The sequence below is a fragment of the Bubalus bubalis genome, chromosome 8 (genome assembly GCF_019923935.1).
Source record: "Bubalus bubalis isolate 160015118507 breed Murrah chromosome 8, NDDB_SH_1, whole genome shotgun sequence".
NCBI classification, from domain to species: Eukaryota; Metazoa; Chordata; class Mammalia; order Artiodactyla; family Bovidae; genus Bubalus; species Bubalus bubalis.
In genome coordinates this window covers 100,633,428-100,656,442 of record NC_059164.1, presented here as the reverse complement: position 1 = coordinate 100,656,442, position 23,015 = coordinate 100,633,428, and the positions used below count along the sequence as shown (strand labels likewise).

Genomic DNA, 23,015 nt, shown 5'->3' with positions numbered 1-23,015 from the left:
GAACATGACTGAGTGACTAAACACGTTGGGCCTTTTCCCTTTATTTGCTCCTGGATTATTACTAGTAATGTGTTCAGTCTCTCAGTTGTGTCCAATTCTCTGTGACCCCATGAACTGTAGCCTGCTGGGCTTTTTAGTCTGTGGATATTTCCAGGCAAGAATATTGGAAATGGGCTGCCATTTCCTACTCCATTTAGCAGTAATACATGAACCACATTTATCCAAAGTAGGAAAAAAGAAAGCTCATGCCATATTAAACATATTAGCCTTGATTGAGTTGCATTCTCCCTGACCACTTTCATCTCTTCAGAAAACTGCTTCAACATCTTTTTTTTTTTTTTTTTCTGAACTTCTCTTTCTTACCTATTCTTCTCCATTCATCATGTGCTGTATGCTGATGACTGGAAAGATAAGAAGAAAAGAATCAGTGACTCTTAGTTCCCTAGATGACATGGTCTGAGCCTTGGGTGGATGTCTGGGGAATGACAATCTCCCCTTCCCTCCCCCCTTACTCTGAAAGTGAAAGCTGCTCAGTCGTGTCTGACTCTTTGCGACCCTATGGACTATACAGTCCTTGGAATTCTCCAGGCCAGAATACTGGAGTAGGTAGCTGTTCTCTTCTCCAGGGGATCTTCCCAACCCAGATATCGAACCCAGGTCTCCCACATTGCAGGTGGATTCTTTACCAGCTGAGCCACAAGGGAAGCCCAAGAATACTGGAATGGGTAGGCTATCCCTTCTCCAGCGGATCTTCCTGACCCAGGAATTGAACCAGGGTCTCCTGCATTGCAGGTGGATTCTTTGCCAACTGAGCTATGAGGGAAGCCCCCTGCCTGCTTTTCATTCTCCAGACTTGAGAATATTCTTTTCCCCAATTCTGCCTGTAACTACATTCTAACTCTGAAGTCCCTTTCAGATATTTTAGGTGTTATCAGTTGCCTTTGAGGCATTTATAAGTGCTTCTTATCAACCATCTTTCCAAGGGCCACTTACTTTTATGTTATTTCTACTTTCTCTCCCTCCACAGCCTCCCTCTCTCCTGCCTTCTTGGTTTTCCCACCCTCCCTCTAGCTCAGCAGGCCCCAGTCTTCTGTGTTGTCACCAAGTGTGTGAGAAGGTGGTAAGTGCCACAGCCACTCTGGTTCCTTTCTCTCTCACCATCCAGTTGATTATGGAGCTGATTTGTAATATCTCCATGTGTCTCTCTCTAATCTTCACTCTCCCTCCTCTGTTCCAGACTCTAGCATCGCTCATTTCGTTTACTGCTCTAGCTTCCTAACTCACCTTCCTGCCACTCACCTTGTCTTCCATTAATTTGCCTTCTACATTGCCAAAGGATTCTCTAATATGTTGTCAAAGAAAAATTGCACAGAAAAGTTAAACAGCCAAGGAAGACTTTATTCAAGACTATTGCAACAGGGGTCAAGACAATGGCAATGGGGAAAGAAAGTGAACTCTGCTGGAACAAAAGACCGAGACTTTTCAAGAACTGGGGTGAACAAGTGGAAAAATACTGGAGGACTTGAGTCAATTTGATTAGGCTGTCTGTATTTGCTAATTGTCACTTATTAGCCACCTGTTGAGGCTGGCAACAGGAGTACTCTTTTTCATGGATGATTACATTTCTTTTTTATTGGTTTATTTTTCATGTATCTGTTTCCAGGGTTTGTTTTTTTTTTAACTCATCTTGTTCTTTTATTTTTTGTTATTTTTTGGCCACGTCACATGACCTGTGGAATCTCAGTTCCCTAACCAGGGCTCGAACCTGGGCACCCTATAGCGGAAGCACAGAGTCCTAACCACTGGATTAGCAAAGAAGTCTCCAACAATTACATTTCAAAGAGACGGGTCCCAGAGTCTTAGGGAGTGACATCCAGGGTTGTTCTTTGGAAATGACGTCCAGCGTTGTAGAACCAGCAGATAGCTGGGAAAAGATTTACCTCTCAAAAGGGCAGAGAAAGAATTTAATAACTGCAAGTTTTCTACGGAGAAGGCAAGCACCCCACTCTAGTACTCTTGCCTGGAAAATCCCATGGATGGAGGAGCCTGGTAGGCTGCAGTCCATGGGGTCGCTAGGAGTCAGACATGACTGAGTGACTTCACTTTCACTTTTCACTTTCATGCACTGGAGAAGGAAATGGCAACCCACTCCAGTGTTCTTGCCTGGAGAATGCCGGGGACGGGGAAGCCTTGTGGGGTGCTGTCTCTGGGGTCGCACAGAGTCGGACACAACTGAGGCGACTTAGCAGCAGCAGCAAGTTTTCTAAAGTAAGTACTGGGGACTTTGCTGAAGGTCCAGTAGCTAAGACTCTGCACTCCCAATGTAGGGAATCCAGGTTCGATCTCTGGTCAGGAAACTAGATTCGGCATGTCACAGCTAAGACCCAGTGCAGCCAAATAAATACATAATTTTTTTTTTTATTTAAATAAAGTACTCTGCAAATGGGAGATCAGGGCCATTCAATCAGGAAGAAGCTTGTCCAAAGTTTAGTCAAGTTGAGGGCAATATTAAGCCCCACTTTAGTCAGTGTCAATCTGAAACCATTTTGTGCTGCAAACCTTTGCTCATCTGCCAATCCTTTTGAGAATAAAGTGCCAGCTGCTTAACATAAGCAAATCAACCTCTGGCTGTGGCCTCAGCCCTTTTTACTCTGCACCTCCCTAACTTCCCCAGTCCTGAGTATTTGCTGCTTTTCATGCCGTGGTTTCTTAGAGTCTAAGGATGATCTAAGATTTAGAGAAGTCCTTTTGTCTAGAAAAACTCTTGTGTCTTCTGTCAAATGTCATTGTTTTCTTTACTTGGGAAATAACTCCTTAGGGGAGTAGATCCTGCACTGTGGTCCTAAATGCACTTGGTCCTTGGCTATCAGCATTCTTGGCACAGTGTGTATCATCAGGAGGGTGTCTTTGTATCACTCCCCTTTTCCCACTCTCCTGTAACGCCTTGAGGGCAGGAAGTGTGTCTTTCTTGGTATTGTATGCCCAACTCCTGGCATGGGAGTCTGGCACAAGACTGTCTCTGGCATGAGAAAATCCTTAAAACTTGTTTGTTGACTAATTAAATGTATGATTTGTAGACCTGAAAAATATTTTGGCACAATCCTTTATATATACAAGTTTGCCAAATTAAATGAACATGAATACCATAAGTTGTTATTCAAGATTATTACTGCCCAGAGCATTTGAAAAGAAAAGTGACTTGCCTGTTCCTTGGATGGCCTTCTTAGGTTGTATACCATCAGAATAAAGAGCAGAATTTGACCTGTAGTTTGAAACCCAGATTGGTAGAGAACCTGCTGGTTTCTGAAAAGCACATCTTCAAAATATTATCATTGAATCAAATGCAATGGAAACTGCATAGTGACTTTTATCTTATGGATGACATTTTAAATTAACTGGGGAGAGGACTCAGTTCAGCTCAAGCCGTGAAGTTCAAACTCTAGGATCATTTTTCATCACAAGCACAGGGGGTTGTGAAACCTTTGACAGACCCAGGCACTGCACGGTGGGATGGGGGGTGTTATGTTTCCTTTTGAATGCTAATATGCCCATTAATTTCCCCTCTTGGTTCCAGGTGAATGGTGGGCAGGTAACAATGACAGGTTGTTGTACGATAAACCTGTGGTATGCAGGGAGAAAATTGGATTGAACTATTGCCAACTCATTCTGTCTAATTATCATCAGCCATCAAGTTAGAATTTTCGTGCCCTGATAACCCTGACACATTCAGAACTAATGAGGTAACATGGAAAGATTCCAGGTGGGCCCTGCCATCCTCCCTTAGGGCTTTTCTTTCTCTGGTCCACGACCTCCCCTCCTTGATGTTCCCCTCCAGCCCCAATCTTCTTCTTGTTGATTTTTTGAATAGTGGGTACACTCGGGCTAAGAAAGCAAATAATGTTTGTTTTTCTGCATGTCATTATTCTCTGGTAACAGCAAAGTATCTGTCTGAGGGAAACTCAGAACGGTTTCTTTTTTCCTTCTTTGTTCTTGATTTTTTAAATCAATGAGATCAGATCAGATCAGTCGCTCAGTCGTGTCCGACTCTTTGCAGCCCCATGAATCGCAGCACGCCAGGCCTCCCTGTCCATCACCAACTCCCGGAGTTCACTCACACTCAAGTCCATCGAGTCGGTGATGCCATCCAGCCATCTCATCCTCCCTCGTCCCCTTCTCCTCCTGCCCCCAATCCCTCCCAGCATCAGAGTCTTTTCCAATGAGTCAACTCTTCACATGAGGTGGCCAAAGTACTGGAGTTTCAGCTTTAGCATCACTCCTTCCAAAGAAATCCCAGGGCTGATCTCCTTCAGAATGGACTGGTTGGATCTCCTTGCAGTCCAAGGGACTCTCAAGAGTCTTCTCCAACACCACAGTTCAAAAGCATCAACTCTTCGGCGCTCAGCCTTCTTCACAGTCCAACTCTCACATCCATACATGACCACAGGAAAAACCATAGCCTTGACTAGACGAACCTTTGTTGGCAAAGTAATGTCTCTGCTTTTGAATATGCTATCAAGGTTGGTCATAACTTTCCTTCCAAGGAGTAAGCGTCTTTTAATTTCATGGCTGCAGTCACCATCTGTAGTGATTTTGGAGCCCAGAAAAATAGTCTGACACTGTTTCCACTGTTTCCCCATCTATTTGCCATGAAGTGATGGGACCGGATGCTATGATCTTCATTTTCTGAATGTTGAGCTTTAAGCCAACTTTTTCACTCTCCACTTTCACTTTCATCAAGAGGCTTTTGAGTTCCTCTTCACTTTCTGCCATAAGGGTGGTGTCATCTGCATACCTGAGGTTATTGATATTTCTCCCAGCAATCTTGATTCCAGCTTGTGTTTCTTCCAGTCCAGTGTTTCTCATGATGTACTCTGCATATACATTACTTATTTTTTCTTAATTTACTATTATTATTATTTTATTTTAATTGGAGGCTAATTACTTTACAATATTGTGGTGGTTTTGCCATACATTGACATGAATCAGCCATGGTTGTACATGTGTTCCCCATCCTGAACCCCCTCTCCCACCATCCCATCCCTCAGGGTCATCCCAGTGCACCAGCCCTGAGCACCTGGAAACATGTATATTATCATATGTGACACAGATCGCCAGTCCAGGTTCAATGCATGAAATAGACATTACCTTTTAGATAACTTTTAGATTAACAGAAAAATGAAGTCAAAGTAGAGTTCCATATATCCCCTCAACCTCCCCCCAGCCTCCAGTACACATAATTTCTCCTACTGTTCACCTCTTGTGTGAGAGTGGTACATTGTTAGAATTGATGCAAAAGCAGTAGTATATTCTTATTAAATAAAACCCATACTTCACAATAGGACTCATTCTTGTGTTCTACAGTTTTATGGGTTTTCACAGAGGTGTGACATGTGTCCACCATGACAGTATCATACAGAACAGCGTCACTCTCTACCCACTGTGCTTCAGTCCCGGGCAACTACTGATCTGTTTGCTATCTCCTTGGATTTGCCTTTTCCAGAATTCCATATAGTTGGAATTGTGCAGCATGTGGCCTTTTCAGACTGGCTTCTTTCCTAACAGTATACGTTTAAGTTTCCTCCATTATCTTTTATGGCTCAGAAACTCTTTTCTCTTTGTGGCTGAATAATGTTCTGTTGTGTGATAACCACCGTGTTTATCCTTCCACCTATCAAAGAATATCTCAGTTGCTTCAAAGTTTCAGCAGTTAAAAATAAAGATGCTATGAACATTCATGGGCAAATTTTTGTGGGGGCCTAATTTTCAACTCATTTTATAAATAAATAAGTAAATACCAAGTAGTTCAGTTGCTGGATCACAGGGTTAGGGTTTGTATAAATTTGTAAGAAACTGCTAAGCTGTCTTGCAAAGAGGCTCTACCATTTTGCATTCCCACCAAAAATGAGAGTTCCTGTTGCTCCAGGTTTTCATTGGCATTTGGAATTGTTCATTTTTTTCTATTTTATCTGTCATGCTGCTGCTGCTGCTGCTAAGTCGCTTCAGTCGTGTCTGACTCTGCGCGACCCCAGTGACAGCAGCCCACCAGGCTCCCCCGTCCCTGGGATTCTCTAGGCAAGAACACTGGAGTGAGTTGCCATTTCCTTCTCCAATGCATGGAAGTGAAAAGTGAAAGTGAAGTCGCTCAGTCGTGTCCGACTCTAGCGACCCCATGGACTGCAGCCTACCAGGCTCCTCCATCCATGGGATTTGCCAGGCAAGAGTACTGGAGCAGGCTGCCATTGCCTTCTCCATTATCTGTCATAGTAGATGTGTAATAGGGTCACATTGTTGTTTTTATTTTCAAGTCTCTAATAACATCACTATGAACAAAGCTAGTGGAGGTGATAGAATTCCAGTTGAGCTATTCCAAATCCTGAAAGATGATGTTGTGAAAGTGCTGCACTCAATATGCCAGCAAATCTGGAAAACTCAGCAGTGGCCACAGGACTGGAAAAGGTCAGTTTTCATTCCAATCCCAAAGAAAGGCAATGCCAAAGAATGCTTAAACTACCGCACAATTGCACTCATCTCACACACTAGTAAAGTAATGCTCAAAATTCTCCAAGCCAGGCTTTAGCAATATGTGAACCATGAACTTCCTGATGTTCAAGCTGGTTTTAGAAAAGGCAGAGGAACCGGAAATCAAATTGCCAACATCCACTGGATCATAGAAAAAGCAAGAGAGTTCCAGAAAAACATCTATTTCTGCTTTATTGACTATGCCAAAGCCTTTAACTGTGTGGATCACAATAAACTGTGGGAAATTCTGAAAGAGATGGGAGTACCAGACCACCTGATCTGCCTCTTGAGAAATTTGTATGCAGGTCAGGAAGCAACAGTTAGAACTGGACAAGGAACAACAGACTGGTTCCAAATAGGAAAAGGAGTCCGTCAAGGCTGTATATTGTCACCCCGTTTATTTAACTTATATGCAGAATACATCATGGGAAACGCTGGACTGGAAGAAACACAAACTGGAATCAAGATTGCCGGGAGAAATATCAATAACCTCAGATATGCAGATAACACCACCCTTATGGCAGAAAGTGAAGAGGAACTCAAAAGCCTCTTGATGAAAGTGAAAGTGGAGAGTGAAAAAGTTGGCTTAAAGCTCAACATTCAGAAAACGAAGATCGTGGCATCCGGTCCCATCACTTCATGGGAAATAGATGGGGAAACAGTGGAAACAGTGTCAGACTATTTTTCTGGGCTCCAAAATCACTACAGATGGTGACTGCAGCCATGAAATTAAAAGACGCTTACTCCTTGGAAGGAAAGTTATGACCAACCTTGATAGCATATTCAAAAGCAGAGACATTACTTTGCCAACAAAGGTTCGTCTAGTCAAGGCTATGGTTTTTCCTGTGGTCATGTATGGATGTGAGAGTTGGACTGTGAAGAAGGCTGAGCGCCGAAGAGTTGATGCTTTTGAACTGTGGTGTTGGAGAAGACTCTTGAGAGTCCCTTGGACTGCAAGGAGATCCAACCAGTCCATTCTGAAGGAGATCAGCCCTGGGATTTCTTTGGAAGGAATGATGCTAAAGCTGAAACTCCAGTACTTTGGCCACCTCATGTGAAGAGTTGACTCATTGGAAAAGACTCTGATGCTGGGAGGGATTGGGGGCAGGAGGAGAAGGGGACGAGGGAGGATGAGATGGCTGGATGGCATCACCGACTCGATGGACGTGAGTCTGAGTGAACTCCGGGAGTTGGTGATGGACAGGAAGGCCTGGCGTGCTGCGAATCATGGGGTCGCAAAGAGTCAGACACGACTGAGTGACTGATCTGATCTGATCTGATAACATATGAATGGAAAGCCCAGTGGTTTAGCAGTAAAAATCTGCCTGCAATGCAGGAGCTTTGCAGATGGTTCGATCTTCAGGTCAGGAAGATACCCTGGAGCAGGAAATGACAACCCACTCCAATATTTTTGCCTGGGAGAACCCATGGACAAAGGAGCCTGGTGGGCTATAGTCCATGGGATTACAAAAGAGTCAGACTTGACTTAGCGACTAATCAACAACCATAACATGCTATCTTAAACACATTTTTCATATGCTTATATGTCATCTGTGCATCCTTTTAGGTGAGATGTCAGTTCAGATACTTTGTCCACTTTTTAATTGACTCCCTTATTGTTGAGTTTTAGGAGTTCTTTGCATATTTTGAATGCTGGTCTTTTATCAGGTATATGTTTTGCCAATAATTTTCCCCACTCTGTCTTGTCTTTTTGTTTTCTTAACAGTGCCTTTCACAGAGCAGAAGTTTTTATTATGAGTCCAAGTCATCAACTTTTTCTATTATGGATCATGCTTTTGATGTTATTTCTATTATAAAATATAACTACCAAACCCAAGCTTACCTGGCTTCACTCCTATCTTATTTTCTAGGGAAAAATTTCTTTTTCAGACCTTTTGCCTCTGAAGACGGCATTCTGTTGTTTTTGTGTTGCTCAGTTGTGTCTGACTCTTTGTGACCCCATGGACTGCTGCAGCGTGACAGCTCCTCTGCCCTTCACTATCTCCCAGAGTTTGCTCAAACTCATGCCACTGCATCCGTGATGCTCTCTAACCATCTCATCCTCTGCTATCCCCTTCTCCTGCCCTCAATCTTTCCCAGCATCAGGGTCTTTTTAAAACTGCTTACAAACTGATGGAAAGATAGCAAAGCTTTGACAAACTGTATTGATTATGTCAGTAAACCTAAAATTAATGCTTAAGGGAATGTCAGCCTTTTAAAAGTGTATCTCTGAAGAGTGTTAGCATAAACTACATTTATTTTAAGATTATATGTGTATTTGATGGTTTTACCCATAAAATTCAGAATGCGTTTCTGTTTTACAAATTTTTAACCCCGTTGTTACATTTATTGTCCTTTTCAGAAAGCAGCAACCTTTTTATTTAGCCTTAACAGAGCCTTTGCAATTCTATTATTTTTCTGCATATATTTAGAGCTTAAAATCCCATCTTTGTAAACCTTTGCAGTTTCTGAGACGCTTTTCCCTAAGGTCTCACACCTTCTTTTAATGATCCCATTGAAGATATCTTTGTGATTTGAATGGGTAAATAGCTCCTTTAGCTACAACTCTGTTTGAACAGGAATTGCACTATAATTGCTCATGTGTCAGATAATTAAATCCTTTCTTTTTTAAATGCTGAGCTTTCAGCCCTTTCTTTCCATCGTGATACCTTGTTGAACACATCACAGTCTCTTGCAGGGAATGAATTAGCTGCTGTGCAGTTTCTCCCTTTTATAAATCTCAGTAACAGTTTCATGTGGATTTTGTGGCAAAGGTGGCTGTTTCTTGCTTTGGCTCCAAAGGTCTTCGCTTGTGTCATAAAGCAGCCAGCTGTGATTCCTTGCAGGTTTGGTTGATTCTTTCATTTATATGCTTTGGTTTAGGCTTGGCCTTTAGAAGCTTTGATACAATATCATCTGCTGTAGAAGTCACTACCTTTGATATGCTGAAAGTGACTTTATGAATGGCTGGTACATGTTGATATGGAATTAGAAGAAATCCATGAATTTAATAAGGCTTATAGGAATGAATATAGAATTGAATCACAGATACTGTGTTCTGCAGACACTGATATCTTTAATCCTCACCGTGACCCAGGTACCATGATATCTGTCTTTGCATGGAGACTTCACATACTATATGGGAGAATAATCAAGGACAAGATAAGTTCATTGAGTACTCAAAATGATCAAAAACATCTGCCATTCTGATTTTTCTAATTAGTTATTTACTAAAAATAAACAAACATTAAAATGAATGTTTTAATGTAGTTTAAACCTATCCCAGCAAAAACTACCAGATTAATGATATCAAATGTTGACAACCCAAAACTAATGTTAAGTAAATGCTCTATCAAAAATCTGAGAGAAATATTTTTCATATATTGTGCATCTGACATAATGAACTTTTTCCACTTCAGTTGAGAACATGGTTTCACAGTTTATGCTGTCAATTAGCTCATCAGCTCTGTATGGGAAATTCTAATGCAGTCATTTTAATAGCAACACAAATCACATGATTGTCCATAATGATTCTGATTAAAGTCAGATATATTCTTGCTGCCTCTATTGCCCCCATAATCCTGCTCACAATATTTTAGTAGCATGTAGTTCTTTATAAAGTAAGAAATAGTTTAACTCGGTGACTCTTACATTGCAGATACGGTTAGAACTCATCAACAGCTTGATTTATCACAGTCCCAGAAGCTGGCCTATTGGGAAGGGAAGGGAATGGTGTGTCTTTAAAAGTAAAAAGGGGAAGGGAATGGCATGTCTTTAAAAGTGATCCCACCCTGCCAGGTGTGTTTATGAAGCATGTGTGTATCTTGACTCCTAGTTTCTGACTCCCAGGGCCATACTCCTTTGTCCCAGGCTGAAATTGCTCACCTTGGCCTTGCTTCCGGAGCGTCACAGCCTTTCCCCGGTTCTTGTGGAGCTCTGGGTACAGGACTTGTCATTCTGCCCTCACTCCTCGGTCAGCCTGTCACCAGTTTCTGGCTTCACTGCTCTGAACTCAGTGTTGAAAGGAGAGACTCCATCACCTGTGAGGCCCAGGATTAATGAGAAGGAGGGATAATGCAGGAGACGGGCTCTCTGGTCAGAGAAGCCTGGGATGAAACCCGGGTGCTCCATGTGGAAGCCATGACCTTTCAGGGCATGTTACCTCATCTTCCTGAGACTAGGTTTCCTCATTTTAGAAATTGGACTAGTGATATCCACCTCTTGGGATTGTGGTAAAGATTAAATAACACCATAAAACAAGTACATGGCTTGTGTTCAGTACCTTGTCTTCTCCTCTTCTGGCTCCTTCCCACCCTGCTCTTCCTTTTCTTCCTCTTCCCATTCTTGTTTCTCCTTCTTCATATCACATAATCATTACTGTCTTTTTCCTCTTTTGTTGTTCAGTCGCTCAGTCATGTCTGACTCTTTTCGACCTCATGGACTGCAGCATGCCAGGCTACTCTGTCCTTCACTATCTCCCGGAGTTTGCTCAGACTCATGTCCATTGAGTCAGTGATGCCATCCAACCATCTCATCCTCTTGCCCCCTTCTCCTCCTGCCCTCAGTCCTTCCCAACATCAAGATCTTTTCCAGTGTGTCAACTCTTCACATCAGGTGGCCAGAGTATTGAAGCTTCAGCTTCAGCATTAGTCCATCCAATAGTCAGGGTTGATTTCCTTTAGGATTGACTGGTTTGATCTCCTTGCAGTCCCAAGGGGCTCTCAAGAGTCTTCTCCAGCACCACAGTTCGAAAGCACCAGTTCTTCAATGCTCAGCCTTCTTTATGGTCTAACTCTCACATCCGTACATGACGACTGGAAAGACCATAGCTTTGACTATATGGACCACTGTTGTAAAGTAATGTCTCTGCTTTTTAAATATGCTATCTAGGTATAGCTTTAAATATACTATAGTTTAGTGTATGCTCCCAGGATATACATATGCACAAAGCCTGTTTTGGCACAGCTGGCTAGTCCAAAGGTGGAGGTGGGATTCACTAAGAGAAGAAAACGAATGACTTCAGCCACCCTCCTCCTGCTATCATGGTTGCTTCTCTGAACCACCAGGCTGAGGTTCAGAAGAGCTGGGTGAGGTGAGGATGAGCACTCCTCATTCAGTCCAGCAGGAGAGTTTTGCATATGGGAACTCATGAAGTTTGCAGTTTTGTTCACCTCAGATTCCTGTACACTGTGAATTCACCGACCTTAATTCAGTTTGCTCACACTTCTGTGGTGGTACCAGAATAAAATGGCTACAGAGATCTTGGGGAGTGGGGAGGGGCGTTCATTTAAGACTTGGTCCCCAAGGATCTTTTGTCTTCAGTCAAATAACTTACTGTCTTGAGGAAACAGTTGGGTTGTCTTTTGCATTATATTTCTGACTGTTTAAAAATGTTTTTCAAGTTTTCTTAAGGTGGCTCATATGTTAAAGAATCCACCTACAGTGCAGGGGACCTGGCTTGGAAAGATCCCCTGGAGGAAGGCATGACAATCCACTCCAGTATTCTTGTCTGGAGAATCCCGTGGACAGAGGAGCCTGGTAGGCTACAGTCCCTGGGGTTGCATAGAGTTGGACCGACTGAATGACTAACATATGTACACACACACTCTGACTCTGAAAAATATTTTATAAGTTTTCTGGAAACTATAGGAATTTTCTATGTAATTGCCTCTAAGAACTTTGGTTTTCAATGTTTTGGGCAATTCAGTTCCATATATAGATATCTGAGCCTACATCAGATTTATTTCCTGACTCTGTTCATCAACTGTGCTGAAATATATATTTTAGAAACCATATTTCATATATTTTCTTTTAGTGCATATATACTTTAGAAGTTTCTTATAGATAAAAGAGTATACTTGTGTACTGGTTGCTAGAAAATTTTGAATTTGTTAAAGATGAATGGTGTTAATTTATTCACTACTTGACATAAATTTGCATAATGACTTCAGGTAGTCCTAACTTCAACTGTAGAAGACAAAATTAATTATCATGAACTGTTGGCATTTTATTTCAGACATAAAATTGAGAGCATGTGATATGAAATATATAATGGATTTCTCAACCAATTAATTTAATCACCTTCTGGATTATGAGGCATTTAAATAAGCAGAGATAGGTAAAGGAGGTTAATGGAGGCCATGGTGAAGCCTGATAAGGAAGGTAGGGTAGTGCTTGTGTTTTAGCTATAGAGAGGTAATTGGTAGTATAATTTTCTCAGGGCTGAGAATCACCAGTCAACTCGACAATCTTTCCTATTTCTGTACCTGTATTTGTCATAGTTTTGTCATTGTCTTAGTCTGCTTGGGCTGCTGTAACAAAATACTAGCCTGGTGACTTAAACAATGGAGATCTATTTTCTCTCAGTCCTGGAGGCTGGAAAGTCTATGATCAAGGACTTGGTTGATTTGGCCGATTTGGTTTCTGGTAAGAGCGCTCCTCCCAGCTTGTAGACTGCTGGGTTCATGCTGTGTTCCCAAAGAGGGAGAGAGCGAGCATGCGAGTGCTCTGTGGCATCTCTTCTTCCAAGGGCACTAATCCCATCATGAAGGCCCCATCTTCATGACCCCATCTAACTATAATTACCTCCCAAAGAAGGCACATTTCCAGTTACCATCATACTGGGGTTAGGACCTCAACATGTGAATTTGGGGGCCACAATCATTCAGTTTATGACAATAGTGTTAGCTTAGGTTTCAAACATGTTAAAACTCAGATGGTTCTTAAAGGATTAACCCTTTAGTTAATTATTATTCATTTATACTAAAGTGCCAAGAAGGATCTGAAAGTATATTTTGATAGAAGGAGAGTCAGAGAAGTTGTTTAAGAAAGGTAGGATATAGAGTAAGGGAAATAAATTTGTCCTCAGTCAACCAAGGAGTACTGCTGCTAGAAATTAGGAAGCACACTGGATCCAGCTAGGCAGGGGCAAAGACCAAAGAAGTTTTGTTTGTTGGATTTTTTTTTCTTTCTTTTTTTTTCTCCTTTTTTTATTTTATTTTATTTTAACTTTACAATATTGTATTGGTTGGGATGATTGACACATGGATGGTTTTGACATATATTACATCTGGTACTAAGGACATTCATCTTTTTGGTTCCACAGAGAACAAACCATAATGCTCATTAGCCACATATGTTTATTTAAACTTTAATTGCATAAGATAAACATTCAGTTTCTCAGTCATGCAAGCCACATTTCAAGGACTTAGTTTGATATGTGGCTCGTGGCTCCTGTATTGGACATACAGATAGGTCTGTTGGACACTGCTTCTCTAAAGACTTCTGAGGCCCAGATAATGCAGCGAGGTAATCCTGCTGCTTATTATATAAACAAACCCACAAACAAATACACATGCCATGATGAGCCATGAAGTCATGACTGCTCAATGTGCCTGGTGTCCATTACTAGAGATGGATTGCAACACTAGGTTTCATTTGGGGGCTTTTGATGACTTCTCTACTTTTTCCTATTTGATACTAATATAGAATTTTTTTTAATTCACAGAAAACATTGCAGAGAATATACAATGAACTTTGGCACCACTATCAGTAAAATCAATTGCCACAGATAGGTTGTATTTCTTATTTTCAGTTCTGAGACTGTACACAGAAATATACATAACACATACACATACTTGTTCTGTTCATAAATGTTCATATACATATATATATATACATGTATATACACCTATACCCATATACATATATATATACATGTATATACACCTATACCCATATACATATATATATACACATGTATATACACCTATACCCATATACATATATATATACACACACACATATGTATGTGTATATAATGCATAGACTTAAAGATTAATAATAAATGGGCATTCATGTACCTCCCACTAAGATTAAGAAGCAGAACAAATACCTCACCTTATCCCTCTTCTACCAAGATAATCCCAGTATGCTGGCTTCTCTATTTGCCATTTTCTTCATATGTATGTATTTACCATCAATATCTGCATCCCTCATTCAGATACAGCAGTTTTGAAAAATCAAGTAGCAATCTTAAACCTCCCTGTGCAAGGAAGTGACGATGCTTTGACTTTTAGATGAAGGCTGTCAAGATCGGGAAAGAATCTCAGGAATAGTGTCTGGCTTCAGTTACCCTGGTGGCTCAGATGGTAATAGTGCAAGAGACCTGGGTTCGATATCTGGGAGGATCCCCTGGAGAAGGGAATGGCTACCCACTCCAGTATTCTTGCCTGGAGAATTTCATGGACAGAGGAGCCATAATCCATGGGATCACAAAGAGTTGGACACAACTGAGCGACTAACACTTTTCAGCTTCCCCAGGAGTACCTGTGCACCCATTCTGTGAGGTTTAGTGGGCAAGGTCATGATTGCATTCTGGAAAGCATTTGGTAAGGTGTAAGGGTGGGTTCTAGCTATCATGTGGAACTGTCGTTATAAGGAATGGACTTCTTTGAATTTTTCTCCTTCACCAAGACCTAACTGTTGCTCTCAAGAACAGGTTAAAGCAGAGTAAATCTTGGGGTGGTTGTTAGAAAACTGGCTCAGACTCACTTAGACATTCTGTCCTTAGGTTGACAAATAACTCTCCTGTGATGGTGAGACTCGGTGATGACAGCTTTCTACATCTCGGCCTATTGAGTCACTGTGCTCCAATGTGTCTGTCACCCTAGAATCTTCTAGCCCCATCCCCTTGGAGGGTTTTTTTTTTTCTTTGTTAGATTCCCCATTATATCCCATGCATTCCTCATTCTTGTTCCAAATACAACTTTTGTTGGTGCAAGTTCTGCAGTAACTTTTTAGTGGAGGGTATGTCCTTTATTCAGTCTTTGAACTTGTTTGGTGGTTTGAATTATGCGTAAAAGTTGTAGACTTCTGAACCCATTGCTTCCTTGCTTCTGTGACTGTGCAATGGCCTTTGAGAAGTTTAAAACTGTCTAATCCCCATTTTCTTTGCCGTCTAATTTTTCCTCTTTGGAAATTTGTAGACCCCTCTTTTTGTTCCCAATATTCTTAAATTTCAAAGTAAAATGTCTTCCTGTTGTCTTTTAGTTATTGTGCTTGTTGGGCAGTTCAAGTTGGAAACTGATGTTCTTCAGTTCTAAGAAATAGTCTTGATTTTTTGTTTGTTTCTGATAATGACTTCTATTTCTGATTTTTGGAACTCCTGTCATTGGAAAGTTGGACCACTGGGTCAGTCTTATTTTCCTTACCTTTTCTTATGCCTCCTTTTATTTCTGCTCTTCTTTTGTAAAGATTTCTTCAACTTCATCTTCTAACCCTTCTATTAAACTCCATTCTATCAAGTTTCAAGGACCTATTTGTTCTCTGAATAATGACCCATTTTCTTCTTCATATTCTTCATCTTTTAATATAATCATATTTATATTTCATGGAGGGAATATTCTCTCTTAACTCTCTGAGGATTCCCCAGAGAAGACTCTTCAGATCTCTTTCTAAGAATGTGTGGTCTGGCTGCCAGCTTTCTGGAAAGTCTAGTGAGAGGAACAAGTTGCATATCTCTGCATTCCATAGATGATTAGTTAATCCCCATTTTCTATAAAGTAACTGCACCTAACCAAGAGTAGGTGGTAGAATCTAGTGATTTAAAATCCAGTGATTCTTATTTTAACTGCAAATGATGTTTCCGGGTAGTGCATCTTCTGACGGTTTTACAGTATAAATTGTGTTGGTTCTTATCCACCCCCATGTATAGTTTAGAATTAGACTGTCTAGGGCCTTTGAGTCAGTTATGAGTTTTCCATGTGCTTTATCCATTGCCATTTTCTCCTCACTCTCTCTTTTTGTTGGTTTATATCTTTTTTAAAATGCATGTGCTGTAATTTAGTAGCGTTTCTGGCACAAGAGAAGCAAGTATGTGTTAAATCTGCCTTCTTAACATAGAAACCAGCTTGTTCTTTATTGCTTAGTTAGAACTTGTAAATTCCATTTGAGCCCTGCAATAAAAGTTCCATTATGTAGGTTGAGTATTGGCTGATGCTTATTGCAGTCAAATAAAATTTCTAACACTAAAATACGATGAATCATCAAGATCAGGAATAGTAATGCTAATGCTTGGGTGAGAAGTATTCTCACTGCTCCCAATTAAGATGAAGGAAGCGTCACTGAGGTTTGGCAATTGGTTGTCAGCAGTGTAAAAGGAAGGTGGTAATTTTACTCAAGTTTCTGGTTTCTCTTCACCATTTAAAGCCTCAAACAGAAGTGTCAGATTACAGTATTTTTGTACTACAGTTATCTTTTCCATCAAAGAGTAAAAGTTAGTTTTAAATCAGCAGAATATAACTTACAGAACTACTACCAGCTAATCCTTGTGGCACGATACATTGAAAAATAGATTTTTGGTTTATCCAATTTTCTAGCTCAAGAGGCTCAAAAGTTAGTAAAGGGAGTGAGGAAGAACTAATGTTGATATTCTGGATATTCATTTTTGAATATAGTATTGCGTTTAATCTTCCCCAAATCCTAGAAGATACCTATTCTAAATCCTATAGCCTTCAATCCAAGCATCAAGTTCAGTTCAGTTCAATCGCTCAGTCATGTCCGACTCTTTGTGACCCCATGGATGCCAGGCTTCCCCATCCATCACCAACTCTTGGAGATTACTTAAACTCATGTCCATCTAGTCAGTGATGCCATCCAACCATCTCATCCTCTGTCATCCCCTTCTCCTCCCACCTTCAATCTTTCCCAGCATCAGGGTCTTTCCAATGAGTCAGTTCTTCACATCAGGTGGCCAAAGTATTGGAGTTTCAGCTTCAGCATCAGTCCTTCCAATGAATATTCAGGACGGATTTTCTTTAGGATGGACTGGTTGGATCTCCTTGCAGTCCAAGGGACTCTCAAGAGTCTTCTCCAACACCACAGTTCAAAAGCATCAGTTCTTCAGCACTCAGCTTTCTTTATAGTCCAACTCTCACATCCATACATGACTACTGGAAAAACCACAGCTTTGACTAGACAGATTTTTGTTGGCAAAGTAATGTCTCTGCTTTTTAATATGCTGTCTAAGATCAAGGATCAAAGGAACTAAGTTTCAAGACCAAACAGCTAACATGAGTCATTTGTAAGACCAGAGCACTGGGCTATGAATCCAAGAGAGAATGACAATAAATTCTTTCTAGTGCACAGTAGTACTTTCATAGGATAAATTTGACAAACAAATGCCAGTGATTGTACTGTGAAATTGTGATATAGGATGCCTTTTTCCTTTTTTTAATCCTAATTTGAATAGCTAATATCAACCAAATACAATTTCTCTTAATTAGCTACTTGAGGAATCAGCAAAGTTGCTGATTTTATACTCTTAGTAGAAATAAATGACACATCTTTGAAAACTTTTTCCTAGACATTCATCATTTTGGGTCTAGAATATCCAATCTCTAAGTGTAGCTTAAAGTATCTTCTACCAAGTATATTGAATTTATGACCAGATTAACTCCAAGCATTGGTAGTAAGGAGGAGATCCGAGGTGGTGACCAAATTCCTGCATTCCCATATAAGATGCTTCCTCATTTAAGTAAATAGGCAAATATTAATGGAATTTTATGTCTCTGCATTTGCACATTTGAAATTAAGAGAAAATTTCATTAAACAAGATTCAGATATGGACTCTCATGATAAGTATAGTTGTATTCTGATTCCACAATCTGTGATTTACTTTCTAGGCCAAAATTCTAGGTTTTCCTCCTCATTCGTCAAAGATTAGAAATCCTTATTCTTCTCTTACTTAACTAGATCACCTTATTTGAACCTATTGAGTAGTCTAGTTGAGGATAATTACTTTAGTCACTACTTTTAGGAATCTCTTTATTGAATTTCCCTTTCATTCCTTTCAAAGATGCATGGTTGCCATACTGAAGACTTCTTTTTGGATATTTCTAGCTATATACAAAAAAAAAAAAAAAAGAGAGAGAGGAAAAAGTATTTCCCCAGATTATTGTTCCCCCAAACATATGACACTCACATACTTGCTTACAGTTCTCTTGCTTAGCTTCTGGAAGAATAGACAAAGGCAAGCTCCAACATAATGCCCACTGCCTACTCTCACTTCTGAATCCCTTTTTTGTCTATCCTGTATAGACTTAGTTCTTAAAGACACACTTTCTCTTTCACACTTGCACAGGTTCTAAGCTTGTCTTCCTCCTCCCTCCACCCCTTTGTATGAAAAAAACAAAGTTTTATTACATATCTACCAGATATTGGGGTTGTAAAGGAAATAAGTCTTATTCCTGTGGTGAGAGAGCCCGTACTGATTCATAGGCTTACATAGCTCTACAGGGTGATGGATGTCTTCCAGTTTAATTGTGTAGCACTTTGGACACCTAGAGGTATGAGACAGTGGTATTGATCTTCCTAAGGAGCCAATCTAGGAGTAATTTTGAGAAACAAATTCTATTTCTTTTTCTCTAGACCACTCTTGCTTCTCTAAAAAACCAGTGGGGCTCCATATCCTTCAGAGAGCCTAAAATCTACCCTCCAGGCAAGAATTAGTCCCTCTCGCCTAGTCTTCAAGTGACTTAAGTTCATGCATTTACTATAGCCTGTGTTCCATATCTTATTTTTCATATGTGTGTCTTCTCTACAACTTGGTGAGTTCAAGATTTTCCCATGAGTTTAAATGTATTTTATTGTCTGTATGGTTCATTTTTAAAGTCCTAGCACTTTGCATTTTCAGACCTACTTATCAATGAGGAGGCTTTAAAAATTCAATGAGTGAAAGATTTTTAAAAATCTTTAGTGGACACCACTGTCCTGTCACCTCCTTGTTAATCTCTAGTTGGTTGATTCAAGATTTTGAAATGTTTTTAAAATCATGGGTTTAATAATATAACTATACTTATAAAATCAGAAATGTACACATACATTTTTTTTGAAGTTTTGGGAAGGAGACTACTTTCATTATTTCAGACAATCTTATGGCTATATCTACTAAAGTCATCCTGTGACATTTACTACCACCTAGAAAAAATATTTAAAGCCCCTAACAGCTCCTCCTCATTGATTTCTGAAGCTCTGCTGCTACCACATTTACACTGACCATCTTTAAAATCAATTGGATTTTATAGCTGTGAACCTTCTAGAAGCATTTTTTTTTTTTTTTAAGTATTTCTTGCCTGTTTAGTTCTGGTATTGGCTACCAGGTAGCAATAGTGCCTTGAGTAGCTTGGGTCTCTTATTAGGGAACTAATAAGTGACAGAAAGATTAAATCCCATGCATTTAAGAGGGAAAGGGGTAAATGTCCAGAATCATGATTTTTTAATTCCTCCCTGGTACGTTGGCTGTTCAAATGCAGGCATAAATTAGCAGCTGGCTGTGAACAGCCTCTGGCCCTGTCAGTCTGCAGTTTCCATGACATTATATTTCACGTCAGGGCCACTGAGACAAAGCGCAGTGAAGGCTGGCCAGGTGGCGAGGGGCAACATGGATCATGCAAGGAAAAAATATGAAAACTGCATAAGTAAAGAGACTGAGCTCATAGGAGAGGTGCTGGGAGAGAGTGAAGTATCCAAAAAAGCAGTATTGTTTATGAGAGGTCTTTTTCAACCGTAAAAAATGCATTTATGCCAAAATAGAAAAATCAAATATGTTATTTTGGACTTTCTCTTTCCTTTGCCCTCAGCCATCCCACTGGGCATTCTAGTTGTACGTGGAGACTGTGATTTGGAGACTTGCCGTATGTATATAGATCGCCTGCAGGAGGTGAGTTTCTTTAGCCAATTATTTATGCTGCTCAGTTTTCCATTTTTGTCTACAATTACCAGCCATCTTTATTTACTTCTACAATGAGGGATTTGGGGAGAAATGGGAAAATGGTGGCCTTGTCTTTCTCGTCTTTTAAGCATACACTGCATCCTCTCCCTCCCCACCCCCACTGCTGTTTCTCAGCCTCAGGTGGTTGGAATGGGAAAGGGTTGATGGGATTAGCGACAGCACGATGTTGCTCCAGTGTGATCCATAACTATTGCTTGGAAGTCCTTGTCTTGCCAGACAGCTCACCTGTGGTTTTTGAACTCTACAGAATTTCAAGGGGCATGATAAATAATAAAGGGAAATAGAGATTTGTGGTTACTTAATGCTTTGTGTCTAGTACAAACTTCAGTCAGAGACAACTAGGTTTATTTTTTTAATGTAACTTCTACAGGAAAGAAAAATCTCTATCTCAGAAGAATTTGTGTCAGAATACAAAGGAATAATCTATTATTTTTTTCTCAATCCGGTCTTACCACTGAGAAAGAGAAAGGGGAGTCTCATATATGACATTCCCTTGAACTGCACCTGCAAAGCCCAGAGACCCAGATTCACTACAGTGGTCATGGGTTGTTTTTGCAGAACTTCAAGGGAGAGTATTCAGTATCTTATCCTGAAAATGGCAAAACACACACGACACACACACACACACAAATAGCCACTTCTTCATCTTTGTTTCTTGGTGAAAGATGCACATTAGAATCACTTCTGGGGATGTGGTCAAGACATTTTTATTTTTAAAGCTGTTGGGTGATTTTGATAAATACCCCAAGATGAGCAACTCTCTTCCAGACAACACATTATACATAAATAAATATCACAAATAAAGAAGATGTATAGTGTTTTAAATCCCTTCAAATTTTGCAGCTTCGGGGCTGCAAAAGATTTAGCTTTGAACATTAGATTCTGTTTCTTTTGGTGGATATAAACTCATGTAGGAGGCATAAAGTAATGTACTAATTTTTCTCTTCAGCATTGTTTTGGATAGAGTTGGAATTGGGAATGCAGAATATTTTGAGATAGATGCTGAACTGTGACTGTTAATAAGGGTGAGAGAAGAAAAGTCAACAGGGTTTATATTTGTGGCTTAATTTGGCTACATTTACCAAAGACAACGGGAGCATGTTAAAGTTGGTAAACTTCTTAGCATGTGACTCAGGCCCAAATCAATCCCAGAACATATAGTAGATGGCTCTTTTTTTTTCCCCAAAATAATATTCTTTTATTGTAGATCCTCCCTCAAAAAAACCTGTAATAAAAAAGTCATAATTGATAACAAACCTTTTTTAATATAAAATACTTGGGTAACTTAAGATCCCACAATAGCAAAATAGTTGACTGGTGAATTGACTTTGTTGAAAATTAGCTTAACGGTTAGGCTCATTGCACAAATATTCAACTAAAAGTAGGGGTTTTTTTTTTGTTTTTGTTTTTTTTTTTAAGTAAAGAGCAAGCACAGATAAAGAGGAAGAGTTTTAAACTTGGGCTTGGACAGTAAGTTGATAAAGCCTGTGGGAAGCAGGTGTGAGGACAAAGGTACTCAGGATTGCTGACATCTGTAAATAGAATCACTATGCTCATTAACAAGGAAGCCTGTAGGACATGACAGTGGCAATGACTTAGTTATAAAACTTTATACAGGGAGCCTGGCTCTCAGAATCTTCCAGTAAAACCTCATTAATTTCAGTCCTGTTAATTTGCACTTCGTGATCATGCAGAGATGGTCAGCGATTTTCTTTTGAGTCTATGGAATCTTGTTTGCCAAGCAACTTACTGGTATAAACACAATTATCATGACAGTATGTTTTTGGTCTTAGATAAATAAATTCTTCCTAAGCGCCTAAAGGGACCTAAGCAGCTTATTTCACAAGCCAAAAGTCCAGGTGCAAGTTAAATATGACCCCCATTAATTACAACAAAATCGCCTGTCTTTTACTTTTGGTCTTCTCTATCCTTGAAATTATACCACTCACCTCTAAACACTGTTTAGGATTTCTAAGTTTCAGTAGCTAAATGGCCTTTCTTCTCTCAGTCCAACTTACTGTGCTTTTATTATTTTTGGCATTATCTTCATTGTTTAACCTTGAGGGATTGGGGAGAGTAAGATGCTTTCCAGATGGGTTTAATAATATAAAATTGGGCATTTAGTTGATGGAGTCGTGGAAGCAGCTTGTTCAAAATAGTCTTAAGATATATGGGTATGTTTTTATTTTTTTTTTTTCCATTTTCTCATTAGGACCTGCAGTCAGTTTCTTCTGGCTCCCAGAGAGTTCATTACCAGGTAACATATAATTGACTCTCCTTGTTTCTTACCTTCTGGCCAAAAGAAGTCCATTTTTCAATTAATGTCTCATTTGAATTAGATTCCACATCTTCCTTGAGGGATAGAATTCACTCCAAAAGCCAAGTTGAAGCTGGCATTTTGATTCTTGTGCATTTTCCTGAAAAATGGACAATTCTAGTCTAGCACAAATTGGGCTGTGGCTGTCTTCCCAGATCTTTTAGAGATTATAAAATGAAGTGCTTTTAGTGACAAATACTAGAAAGTGCAACTCAAACTAGCTTGACGGGGAGTCTTTCGCTTTACCTCACCACAAAGTTCAGATCCAGGGTGAATTTTGTGTACCATTTGACCACGGTTCAAACTCCATTTTTCTTTTGGTTTTTCTGCTCTGTTCTCTTTTCTGTGAAATTTCACCCCTGGACAAGATGTTTTCCTGATCCAAAA

The 23,015-nt window shown here is 40.0% G+C and overlaps 1 protein-coding gene across 18 annotated transcripts in view; it reads left to right on the top strand.

Moving 5' to 3' along the window:
* Window positions 1–23,015, top strand: part of DGKI (diacylglycerol kinase iota) — a 502,019-nt gene that overhangs the window by 382,177 nt on the left and 96,827 nt on the right. For all 18 annotated transcript variants that reach the window (XM_044946917.2, XM_044946916.2, XM_044946915.2 and 15 more), the window contains 2 exons: window positions 20,160–20,239; window positions 22,524–22,568. In XM_044946917.2, coding sequence (XP_044802852.2) covers window positions 20,160–20,239; window positions 22,524–22,568 — 125 coding nt within the window. The remainder of the gene's footprint in view (window positions 1–20,159; window positions 20,240–22,523; window positions 22,569–23,015) is intronic.